Source organism: Rhipicephalus microplus, unplaced genomic scaffold, assembly GCF_043290135.1.
Source record: "Rhipicephalus microplus isolate Deutch F79 unplaced genomic scaffold, USDA_Rmic scaffold_45, whole genome shotgun sequence".
Taxonomy (NCBI): domain Eukaryota; kingdom Metazoa; phylum Arthropoda; class Arachnida; order Ixodida; family Ixodidae; genus Rhipicephalus; species Rhipicephalus microplus.
The window spans coordinates 2644863-2665731 of record NW_027464618.1 but is presented as its reverse complement, the minus strand read 5'-3'; the positions used below and the strand labels follow the sequence as shown (position 1 = coordinate 2665731).

The 20869-nt window shown below is 41.6% G+C and overlaps 2 protein-coding genes and 1 long non-coding RNA gene across 3 annotated transcripts in view; 1 reads left to right on the top strand and 2 right to left on the bottom strand.

Annotated features, from left to right (window-relative positions):
* Nucleotides 1-329: 329 nt before the first annotated feature.
* Nucleotides 330-20869, bottom strand: part of LOC142787112 (uncharacterized) — a 134031-nt gene continuing 113491 nt past the window's right edge. Inside the window, exons 2-3 of the mRNA XM_075884717.1 lie at nt 3585-3712; nt 330-1796 (exon numbers count right to left, since the gene is read on the bottom strand). Coding sequence (XP_075740832.1) covers nt 1497-1796; nt 3585-3712 — 428 coding nt within the window. The 3' untranslated portion in view covers nt 330-1496. The remainder of the gene's footprint in view (nt 1797-3584; nt 3713-20869) is intronic.
* Nucleotides 5808-8849, bottom strand: LOC119163176 (uncharacterized). The gene is made up of 2 exons (XR_005108668.2): nt 8739-8849; nt 5808-6961 (listed from the first exon to the last, which is right to left on the bottom strand). It is a non-coding gene; the product is annotated as an uncharacterized LOC119163176 (long non-coding RNA).
* The window catches only part of LOC119164718 (uncharacterized), a 67082-nt gene continuing 55189 nt past the window's right edge, over nt 8977-20869 (top strand). Inside the window, exons 1-3 of the mRNA XM_075884732.1 lie at nt 8977-12420; nt 14459-15516; nt 20075-20371. Coding sequence (XP_075740847.1) covers nt 15505-15516; nt 20075-20371 — 309 coding nt within the window. The 5' untranslated portion in view covers nt 8977-12420; nt 14459-15504. The remainder of the gene's footprint in view (nt 12421-14458; nt 15517-20074; nt 20372-20869) is intronic.

Genomic DNA, 20869 nt, shown 5'->3' with positions numbered 1-20869 from the left:
AACACAATCATAGCGTGCTCGGTACAGTTTCGCTAGCTCCACATATACTAATTTTAGCTTCACGTGACATGAATGGATGACGAAGGTATACAACATATTCAAACATGATAATCTTGACACGGAAGTCGTGTACGGCATAATTTACCTCCACCTCGTAACGTTGTGGTGATTTTAAAGTGACATATCTACCTGCCTCATTCGTCCTTTGCATATCATTGATGATCTGCCAATTTTTTCATAATTTATTCACTTGTCGGGCACGAATACTGGACTAATCTGGCTGTCCCACAATGCGTGAGCTGTCTAATAGAACAATAGGCCAGGGAACATTTAAAATCCACATACCTTTATTAATGTGCACTAAGGCATAACTGAACACTCTGTAGGTATATAAAATATTTTGTTCTGATGTTACATATGTACAGTTCCAGTCATATCAACTAACACTGAAACCACACCGTGCCACTGACACTGGTGTGATTTACTGTGAAATACAGTGCCAGTGTATGTGGCAAGCTACATTGCAAGGTTGAGGTTGCCTTGCATTACATGAAAGACATTTGAATTTGCAGTAATCCAATTACGTTAACAAGCACTGCAGATGCAGCCTCCGAAGGAATACGTCACAGTGGCCATTAACTGAGCAGTTACAGATTACCGGCATACTCTGGACTATTACCTCAACAAACAGCTGATCAGCAGGTCATGAGCTTGTCCCCATTTTAATGGCATAACAGCGTCATATCAGCCAAAGCAATGCATTATTAAGCTATGTTTATGTGAGATGCACAAACTTTTGCTTCTTAATAATAGTTGTCATGGCTGTGCGTCTTGAAACCATGATTATAAAAGATGCCGTAGCGGACGACTGAGAAATTTTGATCAATTGGGTTTCATTATTGTGCACCTTCATGTAATCACACTGGCCTCTAGCATATTGTCTCTATAAAAAAGTGGACATTTTGGCCAAGATTGGGTCTCATGACTTTGAGGTCAGCGGCCAAGCACCATAATCACAAAACCACCACGCACATTTGCTTCGACCTTGTGTGACAAATGAGAATGCTGTGTAATACACCATATCCATCAAATGACCGAAGTTTTCTCTGCAGCTTTTTGTCAGCTGAATAGTAAAAAGGGTTTTCCCACTCGTTATCGGTATCCTTGCTATTTCAAAACAGGTGGATTTCCATAGGATTCATTTGTTGAAACTGAAAAGCAAGGAACAGTATTTGATTTCATAATTGAAACACGGGCCAATAAAATGTTGCTTAGTCACTGCACACACAACCGCCACTGGTACAATTGACACTGTGTAGTAGACGTCGAGTGACGTCCAATACTTAGGGTACCTGGTAAGTCAAACACCTGCATTGCATCACAGTGGGCACATCGCACATAACAACACCTGGTGCAAGTTTCAGCATCGTTCTCATAATCACTGAGCAGGTCATTGTGCTTTAAACACCTTGGTGTGTGTGGATGAACAGAGTGCATCAAGGGTGATGCCTCCGGACGTGTTGCCGCAAGTGGTCCGTTCTGACGAAAGCCTTAGTGCAGCGGCCACACCTGAAGGGGCGCTCACCAGTATGACGACGCAGGTGAACTACCAGGTGGTCCTTGCGAGAAAAGGACGCGGAGCAGTGCGTGCAGAAAAAGGGCCGCTCTCCTGTGTGTGTGCGTTCATGTCTCCCCAGGTCAAACTCGCTAGCAAAGCCCACCGGACAGTACTGGCACCGAAAGGGACGCACCGAAAGGCCGGGTACTGCACTGCGGTGGCTCCTAGTAACTACAGGCTGCAAAGTGGAGGCCGAGGTTAGCTGCAGTCTGCTAGGATACTAAGGCATAAGAGTGAATGTAATGCCATGGGTAGGAATCAATAATGAAAACAGTTCAAAAGGGCCAACTTAGACCCAGATGGCAATTCATTACAAAGCACTGGGGACTAGAAAAGACAGGAAAAAGAAAGGCCACACAGAAAGAACAAGTGCTTTACATAAGTGTGAACTCCATATATATAGGCGTTCACAGGATGAATTCTTGCGAAAACTTAGTCTTGAGTCTTTCTCAAACCTTTGTTTGCACTAATATGTACCATTTCACATCAATTAACAATCACAGAAGCAAGTATTACTGGTAATTTATATTACTTTCAATATTACTGCGATTATGTTAACAAGATCATTTTTTGAATATTCTGGTGTCAATTCATTGTTTGTGAGTGAAAAACCAACATTGTCAACGAGCGAACACCAAAAAAGATACCAATACAATTCTTTTTTTAGTGTGACAATGAGTTATAATGTTCATTTTACTTGTAGCTCTTATGTAAATAAAACACAGTACTGAACCAAACTGTCAGCGATTTCCTCCACATTAGAAAAATCCCATTATATGATAAACATCTTGCTCAATGCACCTATCTTAACTTGAATTCAATATTTCGTTTCTTCACAGGCGACCTTTATTTGCAGAAATATGCTTGAGTTATCACACTAAACATGAATTTTTATTGAAATGCCTCGGCATTTGTAGTACCACTGATGATATAAACATCTTCTACCCTTTGCTTTTTTACACATTTGGGACTTCAGAATCTTCAAATCGAACAGGTTCTTTTCGTTTAATACTTGCTACCTCCTTTTATGGCTAGAGATATGGCTAAGCTGAGCTGCCATATATGTTGCGCAAGCTGAGAATGAAAAGTGTTGCTATGATGAAGAGTTTCGCACTGTTGCAATACTAAAAATACTTTCTTTTGGGATTTTGTTCCTTGGCCATGGTAAAGTGAAGCTTTCTGATGCCCTGCAGGAGTTTTTTAAAAGGACATTAAAGAGACACTAAAGAGCAAAAAATTTTTCGCGTATTATTAAAGTACCATTTCACAACCACAAGAACACCACCCTTGCCGTGACAAGACGCTTAGAAAGTGAGAAAATGCGCGAAAAGAAAATGCAGGTGGCAATGCCACCTTGAGATTGTCACACCAAACACTGTGATGTGAGAAATTTCGAAGGCATCTACAGAGTCCTACGTTGCTTCCAATTGATGAAAATGAAGTACATTGTAATCTATGGGTGCCTTAGGGTTGGCATACTATGTTTGAGGAAATTTTATCAAGCCAATGCCACAAAAATTCTGAAAATACATTTTGAAGTTTTCCATCTCATGTGCATTTTGGCATGAAACTTCAACCTTGATTTTCTCTACTAACAATGAAGTTATGATAGTAAAACATATAGCATTGGAGTTCTCAAAGTGCAGTTTGTCAATCTAAACCAACTTAATCTTCCTGTAAGTGTCCCTTCAAAGGATCAGAAATTTAAATCATAAAATCAATTTATATTTCTGCCTCAACATTTATATGTGCTCTTGTTTATTACTGCATCTTTGATATTTTCAATTTGATTTCATAATTACTTCTTTCATTCTTTAAAAAATCCACATTAACATTTAAGATATACCTTTTAAAACTACCTGGTTGCACGCGAATACCCATGGGTGTGTGGTGCGATGGCATCAAAGGACTACTACTTCTACTGCTGCTAAAATTCCATGCACGGGCACTGGAAACTGATGCTCACTTTTTGTTCTTTCCTCTGAGAAGTGGGTGCACGTGCAGCGGCCACCCCATCACTCATGCCATCAAAGTCCAGTGAGTGCCAGGGATTGGCTGGCAGCAAGGCATCTGAAGACTGCGTTGCATCCGAGTCTGCAGAAACGTAAGGCATGTTGACTGGCTTCTACTACCCATGGTGCATGCAGTAATGGAGACTCTAAACGAAAGCTGTATTAAACTTTACTGGCAGACAGGAGTTGAGACTCACTGGAAAGGTACATTTTAATTAACACAAGACATCTTATAAGCCCAAGCGGGCACAAAAATGAAAGAAATAAGACATGAGCACCAAAACTTTCATATCTTTTCATGCAAACCACCTCTGGTGTTAACCTGTACACTCAATGTTCACAAATGTATTCATTGAGAGAGCAGATAAACTAGGCCCACAAGAGCACCCCACGTCCACCCTATTGGACATGGCAACAGTGAACATTGTTCAACTACGCGGCATGCATATCTAAAATGATGTCGTGCAGTTAGATGCATAAACTATTTAAGTTTCTTTGGTTGCACTGAAGCACAATAGGCTTGTACTCTGATATGCTTTAATTAACATTTCGTGAAATATAACTTCAAAGTTTTGGGAAAAGCTAAAAGAGTATAACTAGCGTGCCATCAGAATTCTCTATAAGCAAAAGCAACCAAGACATGAAAGATTACTAGAAAACTTATGAGTTTATTTTGCTGTGGCAGAGTACACAATGCAATTACAATACACCTAGGCTATCACTTTCTTTGTGGGCAATTAACATTTTCCTCTGAATAAATGAAGCAGGTAATTAAAAGTAGCTAAAATTTAGGACTGGCTTGCCATTGCATGTAAATGTTTGTATGAGAAACCACGTCACAGCAGTACAACCAACTGGTGGAGTGAGGCATCATTAGAATATACAGAACAACGCAACAAAGAACAATGAATTTTATGAAGTAACAAGAAACAGGGTGAGTGCTGGTGTCCTGCTTTCTGTGCCTTATAATATAAATATATACTGCCCTGTAATGATAACTTGTATTCCCTAGTCATAGGCTTAACCGACCTCGATAAAAGTTTTATCGAAGTAAAACTACATGAGAGTTACTAAACTAAGTGTAAGACAGGTTACGGCAGTTACTCTTGAGTGTCAACAAGTTATGGTGTCGTTCCTAAAAAAAAAAAAATCAGTAAAAGACGCGTGCATCATGCAAAGCAGAGAAGAGGTAACAGAGACGACGTAACAGACAATTATTGAAAGGAAGTGACAACAGTTCACATTTTTATAAAGACCTGATGAGATGGCATAGAATGCCACCAAATTTAGCTTCGAGTTCAAGGACAGAAATTAGGCCGTCTATGTAAAAAGCAGTGCAGGGCCTCTACGCTTGAGGACAAATGTGAGCCCTCTTTAATCACTATACGGTGCTTCTCAGAATTTGAAAAATTCAAGCACACTATTTGACCATCTAAAATCGCGTTGCGCACTTTTGTGTGTAGAAAAAAAAACAATTCAGCATAAGCACCATGGCCTTGTTTGTGTAAAGAGAACAAAACTATGTGAAATCAATACATTGTGCAAGGCAAATGAGAAGTAGGAAGACGACAGAGATGGTAGGAATGCAATATAAAAGTCTTCTAGCAGACAGATCAAAACTGATGCTGCATCTGTATGGTCAAACTGGCAGCTTCAATCCGAGTGATCTCTTTTTTGCACTACGAAGATAAGCGATAGCACATGGGCATTGTGCTAACTGCTCTGTCTGATAAAGAACTTGTTTATCTTTGTCATTAGGTTATGTTATGCATAGTGAACAGCAAGCTACACTCAGGCAGGCCCTCAATAGGCCAAAACGAGAGTGTAAGTGAGAAAAGGTGGTCTCTGTTCACAGAGAACTGTCGCAATACAGCCTGAGAACTCATGAATGAAACAGCGGAAAGCATTAAATAAGTACACTCAAATTTGAGTGGGTATTTTGATTCGAGGAAAGAGTCTGTATAACTTGTACAACTGTTAACTAACAGAGCAGAAGCAACTCAATCTATAAAACATTCCTCTGATATATCAGGCTTCCTCCCACATAGCTCCGAGTAGCTTTCATATTGTCGCGACGTCAAGACAGAGGCCGTACTTGAAGACGCTGAGAAAACAGCAGCGGCTCGGTCTTTTTATTAACCGCGCACGAGAGAGAGTTCTCCGTCTTTCTCGTTGCGTTCTGCATAAAAGCGTGCAGATGCACGTATGCGCTGTCGCCTTCGTCTTTTTCGCGGGACGCACGTGACAATATGTTCCCCAAGCTGAAAGTGCTACTAAAAGAACCTGATTGAAGCCGACAGAAGACATTATGGGAAATGGGATGGCCCAACTGAGCATCATTCCTAAGCATACATTTCACAGGTGTTTTCCGGCGATGGCAAGAGCGTTGGTACAAGAGTGCGCACAACCGAAAATATTTCACTGAAGAGCATCCGAGTTTTGTACCTCCTAATAAGTGCGCTTCTGCTGACCTAAGGTTCAATACTTTTGAATGGTAATGATCCTGTGAGTGTCATGTTGCTGAAACCAAGAAGGGGTTGTTTTAAATACATCACTAGAGGCTTCCGGCCCTATAAATACTAAGAAGTAAGTAGACTACAAGGGCCAAATGCTTCTGAACCATGTACAGTGTTACATGAATATACCCTCTCATATAACAAAGAACTTTAGATATTTTTCCATCTGTATATTGAAACATGATATGCATTCACTTTAAATCAGCAAGTACACTAACAGAAAACATAATTAATACACTGCAGGGTAAACTAATGTGGCACAAGGTATATGAACAAGGTCTTTCAAAACCCACTATGGAAAAATTTCGCATTAAAAGTTGCACTCTCAGCACATTATATGCAAGCATCTCAGTTGCACCAATCACCTGCTTGAAAAACTTCTACGTTCAGATTGCTTGCACTTAAAAAATACAATCGGTACAAATGATGTAGTACATACACTCTGGCTTAGCTCTCTAAGCCCCGTTTTTAAGCTGTGCTCATCTCATGTAGCTGTATCGTATTTGAGAATCAGGTTTTGGGGCTTCAGTTGGAAAAGCCATGACAGCTTTGGAATTAGACTTCTTTTTGTTTTTTATTCTTCCAAAGTTCTTAGAATCTTTAAACGAACTTTTTATATTGAAAAAGTTAAATTTGGGCAGTCTTGTTGAGCAGATGCCAAAGCATCAGCATCTGCCTTCACAAACTATTAGCTGTTTTTTTCACAATTCTTAGAAGTCTTCTTTTTTTCTTGACAAAAACAAACTTGCAGTTCTGTTTGTGACCATGCAGTGTTGTTTTTTCTCAAAGGTGCAGCAAGTGACATTCACCACATTCTGAAAAACAAAGAAAGTACAAGCATTAGGGATTTCACACGCACACATTACAATTCCATCATATCTGAACATATTCTACAACTTCAACGAGCATGCGATGAGGTTGAGGGACGGCCATGTTCTCTTGTAATTAAATATCAGTGCAATTTATTAAATCAGAAGTTGTTTTTGCTGGACCTTACTTCTGCAAGATAACCCCAACTGAAGTGGGAGATTATAAACAAATAAGACTCTGCAATGAAAAGTTCTTGGCGCTTTGAAAATGATCATTAGAGACATACTTAAGGGCAATGTTTAACCACAGATGTCACAAAATGTAATAATGCAATTAATTTCACTAACAGCTACTCACATGCACGATCCCCACTTATGACAATGCAACAACTGAAAGTATAATACCACTGCCACACAGGCACGATAAATAACATTCAATAGTTAAAGCAATAAGTCCCTGAATGCCAGCTGTTTGATGTTGATAACAGTGACTTTTGAATTGAGCTGTTTGAGGGCAATGATAAAACTTGCGTTTATGGTCAGTGAAATGCAAAAAAAAAAAAAGGACACTAGGTTCTGTTGTTTTTTGCAGCCCTGCAACTGATTACAGCAACTTCTGTCATTGCTACTTGAATCCAAAGCCAAGAATCCCGCAGTTCACCGGTCATGTCGAGGTCGTTGCAGTTCTGAAGTGATCTGTTAACATGCCACTAGTTAAATGTCACGTAAAAATATTTTTGACATAAATGCCATTTCGAATATTTTAAGTGTACTGCAGTGAGCAAGTTTTGCTGTCGGGAGTACATGTTTTTCAGACGACTTGGTTCTTGCGAAGACTTTGGGTGAGAAATAGCATTAAAACCGCCGCGGTGGTCTAGTGGCCAAGGCACTCGGCTGCTGACCCGCACGTCGCGGGATCGAATCCCGGCTGCGGCGGCCGCATTTTCAATGGCGGCGAAAATGCTTGAGGCCAATGTGCTTAGATTTAGGTGCACATTAAAGAGTCCCACGTGTTTGAAATTTCCGGAGCACCCCACTACGGGGTCTCACATAATCATATGGTGGTTTCGGGACGTTAAACCCCAACTATTATTATTGGCATTATTATAGAAATGGCATTAAGGCGAAGGCCAGTTGACTTGTCCGTGTGGCACCGTGCAAATGGCATTCGATACTAAAGCATGAAACGGTTGATGCTGGTATGAATAGCCTCGCAAAACCATCGTTTACGTTCATTGCCAGTCGGTATCCGTAATAATGAGATTTCGGAAGAAGGGCTCCAAGGTGGGATTATTAATGAATGATACCGCCTATCCATCCCAGCAGCCAGTGTGCGACTAATCTGCCGAAACAGAGAAGAGTTCCTCACTTCTCCCAACAAGATCGAAATAAGGAACAACTGCTGACACAGTTCACGAAACCGAAGTCAATCTGCACTGCGTTTTCTTTGATATCATTCGCTTGCCGACAAACACTGCAAATCGGACTGGTGACGTTGTGTAAACGTCGAACAGCCACAGAAATATTCATGTAAGAAATAAAGACGGCATGTTGGCGACGAACGCAAACTGGGCCAAGGCGAGAGGATCGCAACATTTGGTGTGGCGTCACAGCTGACGATAGTTATAGCGCGAGAACAAAACGACGACACAGAGACAAGAAGGACACGAAAGCACAGGGATCTCTTCGAACGCGCGGAGTTTTTTTCACTGGTGTAGCAGATTCACGGGCGCAACTGACGCGCTGGCTCTGTCATTAAACAGTGGAGATGCGACACACTCACTGAAAGGAAAACGACGTTCGTAAGCTACCACAGCACACGGATAAAACGACGCACGAAACCAACAGCGTGGGCGCTGCCATCTTGACGCGTGATGCTAAAAGCGATGCGTAAGACTTTTCTAAAGTGAGGCATGTGTGAGGCATAAAAGGCAAGTGCGAAGCTTCTTCGCCAAAAGTAATGCCTCACTCCAACCTAGTATAACGCATCGCGCTTGGCATCACGCGCAAAAGAAATGGCGGCGTTCATGCAGTTTATTTTGGTCGCCGTGTGACCTGTGTGGTTTGTTTCTTTACGAGAAACGTCCTTCTTTTCCCCCCGAATGTGTCGCGTCTGTTCCGGTGTTTTATTCGGCGATGTCAGCGTCAACGCGTCTATTGTGCCCACAGTATCGCCACTACGCCGAAAGAAAAAAACGATGTGACGTTTGTGCTCAGCTGTTGAGCGCTCGGAATATCAAATGCTGTGACTTTTTCGCCTTGCCCAGTTTTTTTATAGATTGTTGTCTTTATAAGTTCAGTTTTTGGAGTTTCATTTAAGTATGCGTAATGTTACAAGTCCATTTTGCGGTATTTATGGACTCGAAACCTACGAAACGCGGTTGAATGTCTTGGTGTCGTGAACTGTGTCACCCGTGCTCCTAATTTATATCTTCTTGTCAGTCATCGTTACGTACAACTGTGCTATGTAGATTATCTGCACACAGGTAGGGGAATAGATAAGTGATTTTCTTCATTAATAATCCCACCACGAGGCCGTGCCACCTAGGTTACCTGTCTCGTCACTATGGGATCTGACTAGTGTTGACGCAAACGACTGATTAGCAATGCCACCCTTTTATTTTCCCATTTTCATTAGTGATGATCCTGTATGTAAACTATGACGAGTTGGGAACGAAGTTAACTGACCGCCACTTTGTCTGGACGCCTCAATTTGTGTTATCACATTTGTGGTTCAAGGTTACCTTTGCAAACTTTTCTGATAATCTCCGTTATAGCATAAATAAATCTTAATTTTAACGGAGGTCGCTTTCCAACTAGTCTTTCAAAATGGCTAAATCATTTGTCATTGGTGGATCCAGAGGGGCGTGGGGCGGTAGGGGTGATCACCCTCCACCCAAATCTGTCAACGCCCCTCCCACTCAATTCAATGCTCGTAGTCGACCTCCTATCGCCAATTAGGACAAATTAGTGAAACCACTGTGATCACACACTAACAGTATTTACGCCATAAGGTTTTTGTGCTTGTAAAAAAAAAAAGTCATGACCACGCGCCCCTCTCTGGTGTTACTTTAGGTGACCGCCCCCCCCCCCCCCCCTAAAATGAGTGGCTAGATCCACCCCTGCCATCTGTAATTTATTTTGCTTTAGAAAGTGCATATTCAGAGGCCTTGAACATTGCATGAGTAGAGTAACATGTAGTGAAAGAAAGAATGTCACCTGAAACATTTAATTACAAAAGAAATTCAGAAAATATGACTGTTAGAGTTGTATGACGTGCAAAGAGAATTTGAAATTATCATGTAGGGTTGCAATGCCTTGTGTATGTATTTTCTTTATTTTTCAGAGTTTGGCGCATGCAAGTTACAGAAGTGTCGTAAGAATGCAAGACATTTTCTTTAGGGTCGCTCACTTGTGTTTTGTCAATACAGTGCTGAAATTGCCATGATTAGAATCTGCAAGCTTTTTTATATAAACAGAAATTAAGAGTGCTTATCGTGTTTGGGAAATAGCAAATAGTTTATCGTGGCAGATGCTTTAAACAGGGGGAAAATGCAGAGGCGACTATGTGCTTCAACTTTGGTAAATGCTAAATAACATCAAGGGGCCAAAACTAATCTGGTGTCCCCTGCACTGTAAGAAAAGATCGAGTGAACAGGGCGTTGTTTTGTCCCACAACAATAATCAACATCAATCTTGCATCTGTTTCTTTGCATTACTGCCACATGCCTGGTACATTTAGGGCAAGAACGACATATCAGCGTGGCGTCGCATTCTTGACAGGAAAGTGGCCTGCGCCGCATTTTCAAGAAAAGTAGTGCAAATAAGCCAGATGGCGATTATTGTTCTGGGACGAAAAATCTTTTTACAGAATCCACTGCAGTGTGCCTCAGAATCGCATTACGACGTTCCGGCACAAAACTCTCAAGCCTTAATTCTCAAATGAAAGTACATCATGTGAATACAGCTTGGACGTGGTGTGTTATATACAAAGCCAAAGGAGTCTACATAATTTCCACCAATTTTTGTCTAATATGTGCAAACAATATCGAGGTGGAGGAAGTTGTTGAGACAGATTATTGGTGCACCTATTGTGTTTGCATATAGTGTGTTGAACATACAACTTTTAATGAAAATCTAGGTACTAGGCTTCTTGAGAAACATTATTCTTATACAGCTCTTCATACATTATTAGTCCATTTGGCATATTAGTCCATTTAGCAGAATATGGATTCTTCATTGTGTCATCTGTCAACGCAGGCGCACACAGGGTCCTTCATTAGGGGGGAATCATGTTCCACCACAGTGACCCCCCGCCCCTAGTTGTTGAACGGCCCCGAATAAAGTAGGCTCCGCAAGCAACGCAAAAATAAAAAGTGATCACGTGATACTGACAACTGCCAGTTTTTGGTCTCCGGCTTTCTGGAATTTAAATGAATGTTAAAGAGAAACAATGACTTGGTTTAGATATACAAGCTGCACTCTGAGTACCCTAAGCCATATGTTTCACTGTCATAAGTTTATTATCAGCGGGGGAAATTAAGGTTAAAGTTTCATTTCTAAATTTCATGCAAAATCTACATGTATGACGTAAAAAATTTTCACAGTGTATTTTTCATATTTTCGTGACATTCACTGTATGAAACTTCCTCAAACTTCGTATGCAAGGGCTATGGCATCCACATATGACAATGTACTTCATTTTTATCGATTAGAACCTACGTAGAACCTGGTATACACCTTCAAAATTTATGACGTCACTGTGTTTGGTGCGGGAATCTCAAGGGGGGTGTCTCCACCCGCACTTTATTTTTGCATGTTTTCTCACGAACCAAGTCTCATGTTGTGACAAAAGTGGTGTTTTCGGGATTGGGAATTGGTACTTGACTAATACGAGAAAAATCATGTTGCTCCTTAGTGTCCTTAAGGGGAACTTAAAGGAAAAAAAGTAAACAGTTTTTGGAATCGTTATAAATTTGCATGGTCAAAGCCTTGTGCATTAAACAGTCAAGTAAGACTTGGCTTGACTTTAAACAGTCAAGTCAGACTCTTAGAGGATCACGAGGGGCAGCCCTTCCTGCCCATGTCTGTCGATGTATCTGATGCAGTAAAGCGTTGCATCCCATATTCCAACATAGCAGGGATGGAAGGATAGATAAAATTTGGTTTTAATGCAAGATAAAATATTGATTTAATGCTGCACATAATTCATCAGCATTTCACCCTACAATGCTGCTTACAGCTAAGCAGTTGTAAGGGCATTTGCAGGCAAAAAAAAAAAGTATAATGTGACTGAGCACTTTTGTGCTGTGCATGCATTGTCAAGATGATCTTGCTTGAATATGGCAGCATCAGTGGGCAGGGATAGTTGGATAGGGGACACTGGCTCATCTACAAGCATTTAAAAAAAATTTTTTTGGTTTAGATTGTCTGACCTAAGTGCAAGACAAGATTTTATAGCATAGGTAATTATGCTATCTCAGTGTGTCTTCATGAAATCTGAGCTATGTCGTTTTTTTTTTTTTTTCATTAACATTGGAATGCTTTTTGTGATGATGCGTCACTTACAGCGTGCATCTGTCTTTTTTTATATCTATACAAAAGTAATATAAGCTATCTATACAGGCAACACTATAATGCATTTCCTACTTGATTCGACAACTTGCACACAATACTGTGAGCAAACAGTGCAAAAAATGGGACAAAGTCAAACAGACAAACAACTTGTATGTGCAAGTTTATTGCAACAAAAAATCGGTGCTAAAAATTTCGCCAGAAAGTGACATTCACTCATGTCTAGTTCCAATTCTTGAAGTTATTGTACAATCTATAGTTGGGTCATAACAAAAATGCTCATTTTTTCTAATATTATGTAACATATATTATTTGAACTAACTTTTTGATTTAAAGTTAATCGAACAAATCACTATTCACCCATTCCTAATAAACTCTGATACAGTCACAGTGATGATAATGTGTGCAACAAATGTCTGCCCAACTCCTTCTCAAAATGAGCGATTAAGGGCTGACTGGTGGACGTGTTTTCTTTTTCTTATCTCGAGTGCTTCAAAGATATTGCCTTCGATCCGATTTCAATATTAAGAGAGGATCCCAGTGATTAAAGAGCAGAGCACAGCGTGGAATCTATAAAGCGATTGAGATGAAAAAGAGAACACATGCACCCGCGACCCCTCTATAGCAGTTTTTGAAAAAGTGATAGTGTTTGTTTCATATTAAGCATGCCATTTTGAGGCAGGGCAGACGTCCGTTGCAATTTCATCTTTGTGACCATGTGACAGTTTCTGTTTGGTTATTATTCTTATTCTTATCATATTTTCTGTTTCAATGAACTTGCACAGAGTGCGTCAGCTTGTTTCTACGCCTTCATCTCATTTTCGCTCTGTTTCCTCACAGTATTGTGTACCAACTAACCCTCTAAGACACCCTTACATACAATAATGTTTCAGTAAATGTTGTGGCGCAGCACCTTATTGGATGATAAAGGAACACACGTAAGCATGATAATTAAATAATTTTTATTAAAGAAAGAATAGGAAGCAACAGCTCCTACTCATCACTCTTTAGTGCTATTTTATTCAGCCCTTTGGTTTAAAGTTCTGCTGCCATGTTTCGCAATTGTGTTTAAGAAACTACTTAGCAGTGCTTTAATTCCACAGTATATTAAACAGATGCAGAAAGAAAACGGCTGCGTGACGAGTTCGTTTTGCTCTATTTATCGACATGTAACGTACGAAACTCTGCTGAATGTCTTGGTTTCACGCACTGTATCACTTGTGTTCCAAATTTTGATCTTGTTGTGAGTCATCGTTACATACAACTCTACTATGTAGCTTATCCATGCACAAATAGAAAGAACTGATAAGTTCTCGTTGTTCTCTTTGTCCGTTGTTACCTTTTTTGCGCTTCAGATGTTTAAGATAAGTCTTTATCAATAATCCCATCTCGAGAAGTGCCTCCTGGATTATGTTTATAGTCACTAGGGGAACTGACTAGTGTTGACGCAAACGGCTGTCTAGCGGTGTTACACTTTTATCTGTCTCGTTTTCATAAGTGGTGGTTGTGTATGTAAGCCATGAGGAGTTTGGAACGAACTTCACCGACCCCCAGTTTGTCTGGTTGCGTCAATATGTGTTATTGCTTGTGGGGTATCTTTGCAAACGTCTTTTTTCATCAGCATTATAGCATGATTAACATCTCAATTTTAACATAGGTTGCTTTGAAAGTACTCTTACAAGGTTGCTAAACCAGATTTAAATTATTTTGTTGTGGCATATTTAGAGGTCTTGAAAATTGTATCAGTAATGTTACACAAGTAATGCACTGTGAAAAAAAGAATATTGCCTGTTTTTTTGACATTTTAATGTTTAACTACAAGACTATTTCAGATGATTTGGTCGTGGGAGTTGTATGATGCTTGAAAGAAATGTAAAATTATAATGTATAATTGTGATGTCTAATGCATGTATTTTCTTTATTTTTCAGAGTACAGCGCATGTGCCTAACATCAGAGTCACAAGAATGCAAAAAATTTTGTTTAGTCTCGCTCATTTGTGTGTTGTCAATACAGTGCAGGAATCGCTACGAATGAAATCTGCAAGCCTGTTTATATAAACAGAAATGAAGAGTGCTTATGGTGTTGGAAAAATAGCTAACAGTTTATCGTGGCAGATGCTGATGAACTTTCATCAAAGGAGGAAAATGCAGAGGTGATTATGTGCTTCAGCTAAGGAGAATGCTAAATGCTGGAGAATGCTAAAATCAAAACTAATCTAGTGTCTCCCACTACACTGATTCTCAGAAACGCATCTCTGTGTTGCTGTGCAAAGCTCCCAAGATTTACTTCTCAAATGAAGGCACATCAATGAACACAACTTGGATATGGTATTTGCAAAGCCTAATTATTCTACATAATTTGTACCAGTTGTGTTTGTTAGGTGCAAACAATCTTGAAGTAAAGGACATCATTAAGATAGATGATTAGTGTATCTGAAGTGTTTGCATAAGGTTTGTTGAGCGTGCATCTTTTAATAAAAATCTGATGCAAGGTTTTTTGAAAAGTAATTCTTGTAAAGCTCCCTATTTCTGTGTGACATATTAGAGCATTTTGCAGAGTATGATTCCTTTGTGTCATCTGTCTGCACAGGTGCCCACAGGGTCTTCCATTAGAGAGTCATGTTTCACCACAATGACTACCCCCCAACAAATAATTGGTGCCCCCCCCCTATAAAGCAAGCTTCACAAGCAATGCGAAAACTAGATGCGAAACTTTGTTGATGCCAATGAAATGCGAAATATCCTTTTCAAAATAGCTCAAAATTGTGTTAGTACTCATTTAGTGCAACATTCCTCTCAAGACGCCCTGTAACAATGTGCACCGCATATAGTAACAGCAGGTCAACGTGCTTTATCTTTCTACAGACCCGGATTCATCGCAATCTTCGAATACCCTGCCAGCTGCCAATCTCTGGCGCAGTGTGGACGGCGATGAACAGACCGATGGGGCTTGGGCTGCACGTTTGCACTCTCCTATGCAGGAAGAGGTGAGCGTCACTTCCGAGTGCTTAAGCATGAATCATTACAGCAGTGGGACTTGTTGCTATAATAAGACTCTTCTCCCTCAACTACTTATGCAACACCTGTCACAGCTCAGCACAACCGTGCCTTTCGCCATTAAAGGAGGTAGCAAACGATAATCATAGCAGCCAGTTTGACAAGGTCCCATGTGCATATAAGAAAACAGTTACACGACCTTCCACTGAAGGGAATCATGTGGGGATATGAAGCAGCGCTAGTGTTCACTTGTGTTTCGATGTGTGTGTTTCGATGTGTATGTTTCCGTGAATGTATCATTTGTGTGTGGAGTTGTGTATATGTTGTGTACACCACTTATGTTATCCCCCCCCCCCCCCCCATCCCATTTGTGTGTATTACCGTGTGAGTGCCACAAAGTGAGCATGCAGCACTGTTAGGAGAGTGCAATGGAGCAAGTGCACACAGCATTATATACGAATGCACAGCTGCAGCAGAGAGATCAAGGGGAGAGGAGAAACAAAGCGGAGGCAGCGCTCTGCCACCTCCTCACGCTCGCGGGAAAAAAAGGCCCGCTTAGCTCTCCCCTCGTGCCTCGCACAAGCACGAGGAGTGGGAGGGGAGAGTTGACACATGCGTAGTAAGGGTGGTCACGCCGCACACCAGATCAAGCACAGCCATAACCTGCTTCGCATCTAATAGAGTATTTTGAAGGTTCTCATTGTGAAGATATGGTAGATTCGAAGCCCATTGAAGATAAGATGTTGACTGTACATGCTCGTGCAGTGACCGCACCTTTATAAAAGCCACACACAGAACCTTGTTAAGAAGTCCCTTAAAAAACATACTTAAGAATTACTGGCATACTCGCTGTATGCTTTATTTTTGAGAAGGTTAGCAGTGTTATCTGTTTTAAAATGCTTGAATTTCAAAGGTTTCTTATTTTGCTCTAACTTCTGATTAGCTCTCGAGAAGTTCTTTAACTGCATGAAAAATTGTATGATGATGGTACCGGGGCCCTGTGGCAACACCCTGCCCAGCTGATAGACCGGCCAAGATTGTCTACATGCTTTTCAAATTATGTACAATGCACTCTTATTAGAACGAATGCTCGGATGTACTGAACAATGTAATTTGCTTAGTTTTTAATTCTCAGTGTAAAAAAAATCTGCTCTATACTAACTGCCTTGCAGCTGGGACATACATCTGTAGTGACTGTCAACACTAAGCATCCATTATTTTTGGAATGGTAATAGGCAGCTATTCACTGTTCTGATGACAGGCAACGACGTCACATGTGAGACTAGGATGCCCTTCTTAGAGCTTTGATGTCAATATTGCTCTATTTCAATCTTCCTCACATCGCAGATGAAATGTTTTAAGTTATGATGTCACACCAGCTTGAGCAACTCCACTAAAGAGCCATTGCTAATTGGAAACTGAGACGAGAAAGTCACTTTTTTCTGTTGTGTAGAGTGAAATCGATGCTCATCCTGTGACTACCTTCTCATTGCTAAGAAACTTGATTCCCACTTTCCACATCAGATCTTTTGACTCACTTGTTCTATTTTCAGTTCTTCCTTTTGTTGCTTTTGTTGTTTAGAATGGAAGCGTTTTATGCTGGGGCATGCAAACAATTCATATATTTTCATATGGTAATAATGTTGGTAAAATGCTCACAATCATGTGACAATGAAAAGTAAACAAAAAGCCTCCATTGATGCAGATGACATTGGAGTCAAACCTCTCACTCTGTCTGTAACAAGTGCCAGGCACTTTGCCAACTGTGCTGCCGGCGCACATGCATGTTGCCTCACAAGCATGCGTTTCATCTCTCACACTTTCTCCTAGTCTCAGTGCTTTTGGTTGGCGTCGCTATCTGGAAGCATTCTAAAAAGCACTTTCTGTCGGGAGCACTTCAGTGGTTTAAGTGCAGCGATGCAGTGATTCTATACAGTTGCAACGCATTTACAGGCTCTGCCTTCACACCATGTCAGCGTGTCATGTCTTGTTGCCAAAATAATGCAGCTTGGAAGCACCAGCAACGTTTTTTCACTGCCCACTGCTTTGGTTGCGCCACGCAAGGGCAGTGCGCAAATGAGTGCTTCGGTATGGAGAGAATCGTGCCATCAAGAAGCAGTACACCTTCGGGCATTCGCGGCTCAATCTGGGAACTGCACCTCTCGCGCTCTTGCAGCGCTGTGTTCTATGTACGGGCAGTAATGTAGGTCAGTGGTTCTCAAATGGGGGTCCTCGAAGCCATTTCTATGATCCGTGAAACCCTCAACCGCATATTTCTTTAGGTGTGACTGTGATACGTATTGATGAACTGTCCAAAATTAAATGATGTGGCACATTTATTTGATGTTTTTGGTAGCAATAAAAGGCTCCTGTTTCACGTTCCAGTAGTGTTAATTTACCTACGTACCCCCCTCCCTCCCCTCTACTGCAAGGGGTCCCCGACACATCCATGGCTAAGAACCACTGGTGTAGGTTATTCTCTTACTGGGGAGCGCACACCTTTCTGTTGATCTCATCAAATGACAATGTTTTGAAAGGGTGCCTATCAAATGTTCTTTCATCATATTCATGTTGATGCCATCCTTGTGCAAAATTCACCATATGCTGGGTTCTGGTGTACATCAACTGCTACAGCTACCACAAAGGGTAAATTGTGGGTGTTAGTTATTGGGATAGAAATGTGCCACCAGGCGTCAACACGCATTGACATCAAATGCTGTTTCAGCTGCCAAACACAGATAGACATTGTGAAAGACATCATATGTCAATGAACAATCAAATACTATTGTGAGGATATGAGTTATACCAATTTTATTTCGAGTTCAAAGATCAACAGTGTTTTTGTGGGGGTATTTCTGACAAGACAAGCCAGTTCTTATGTCCTTTTGAGTTTGTATTTAAGTGAATTGTTCATATATACGCCAGTGATCTGGCCTGTGTAAAGTAGTGCCATGGTACCTTTTGTTATTTTGTTGAATACAGGACCGCATACACACTTGTTGCGATAGTGCACAAGATGACTTCCATAAGCATCCTTTGCTTTGATAATAATAAGTTGAGCCCACATATAACAGCCCCACTTAAAACGAACAATATCCGCATGACCGTGAATATATGCATTGGTTAAATGGCACAAAATCGTACTTACAACGAACATCTCCGAGCGCCACTGATCGGTTGCAACGAACGGGGTCAGCGCTCAGCCGACTTCCCAGGAAACCACTTTCGACCACCGATCAGGCATCGGCGAGGTGCCCATACATTCTTATTGTTAAACGCCGACCCTCCTTCCGTGACCCTTTGTTGATCACAACCCCTTCGCCCCTCTCCACCGCTCCGCGACGCCAGCCACGCTGGCTTGAGTTCGTTTCGTTTTCTGACTAGAAACGGGCCCAGAGCTGTTCCGCACGTTCTGGCATGTGTGTCGCGTGTGCATGTCTTGCTCACTCTTGGTGTGCGTGTGTGATCAGGAGAGCAGACGGGAGGACTTGCACGCTTTTTCCCGCTGTTCAACAAAATGTAGAAAGTTTGACCGCTTGGCTTGAGCGTAATCCACGCGTTAAATGCCGCGTTGCGGAGCGCTTGCTCATAGCTCTCGACCACCTGGCAGCCAACTTGACGCTTCGGGCGTCCCGGTATTCGGTTACATGCGCGTGAAACTGTTTTTGCGAGGGCGACTTCGTCGACGTCGAGCCCAATGCTGAGCCTGAAGTGTGGCAGCTTGGGCTAGTTGGTATGGCATGACGATAGTTATAGCGCAAGAACAAAACGACGACACAGAGACAAGAAGGACACGCCTCGTGTCTTATAGCACTCTTGTTTTTCGTGTCCTTCTTGTCTCTGTGTCGTCGTTTCGTTGAGCCTGAAGCCTGAAGCTTCCGTCTTCGGAAGCTTCAGTCTAAACCTGAAGCTTCCGAACAGGATCACTTCGGCGGCGATTTGTGGCAGCACGCCGTCGACTCCAACATGGGAGAGCAGGTGAAACATCTGTTGCGATAGTTTCATTACAGCCGATGATGATGCCGACACCACGGAACCGTGCACAGATTAGGGCATTGTGAACGAAGTACGTGGCAAGAGCGATTTGGAAAAATCGAGTTGCGAGAACGACGAAACTTTGAAGCCAGTCCCTCATGCAGCTTATGCCTCGGGCCTCGGCAAATAAGCACGCTGTTGTTTGAAATAAACTAGCGACCGCTCTTATCGCTTCTGCTCTTCGAAACACATGCATCACGGACTTTTTGGGCAAAAAAGTTTGTGTTTTCACTCGCAACTTTTTTAAAAGCTGTGTTTCATTTACTACAAACTTCGGGATACAGCGAACGGATGCCGCGTCACGCTCAGGTTCGTTATAAGCGGGCTCGACTGTCTTTAGGGGCAGCTATGCAGGTTCAGTGGAATTACGATAAGGAAAAAGAAATGTCAAATGCATTCATTTGATATGCGTTTGAAAATTAAGTACTTTTGCATGGAGATGAAAATTAGTCTATCCACTTATTTTCATGCTGCAAGATGACTGTTATGTTATGACTTTTGTCCACTTTTCAGTCAGCGGCCAGTGGGAGCCACTGCAGAGCTGCAGCCAACTCTTCGATGCGTCCGTATCAGTGCACGTACTGTCCACTGGGATTCAATATCGAATCTGACCTGGTCCGACATGAACGCACACACACGGGAGAGCGACCCTTTCGCTGTGAGCAGTGTTCAATGACTTTTATTCGCAAGGACCACCTAAGGGTTCACATGCGTTGCCACAGTGGTGAGCGGCCCTTCACGTGTGGCCTGTGCACCAAGAGGTTCACCAGGATGGACAGCATGCGCCGGCATGTCAAGATGTGCCACCCTTGACACACTGCCCTCCATAGTGCATGATGATGTTTCAAATAAAAAAAATCAGGAGCACTTTCTTTGTAGGGAAAATAGGGACAAGTAAAGCTTAGGGTGTGTGTTAACATACTGCACTCAAACCGCGATATAACGAAACCGGATATAACGAAATGTCGGTTATAACGAAGTAGATGCAAAACAGTCTTGCAATATACATAGTGTGGAGAATATGCCTTTATAACAAATTTTCAGGTATAACGAACTTATTTTTGTGTAAGATGCAACTTTGCTATAATGAGGTTTGAGAGTACCTTGCTTTCAACTCCTTAAAGCTGAGGTAAACCCCTTTGACTTTGTCGTCTGCACTATCTCTAGCCCAGCTGCGAGAGGGAAGCCTAATGATGAAACTACGCGCTTAAATTAAAGTTCAGTTGCTCATGCAACCTATAGTTTCCCAGTCGTTCCTTACTGTGCTCGGTAATTAGCTCAAACCTTTATTGTTTTACAATTAAAGGA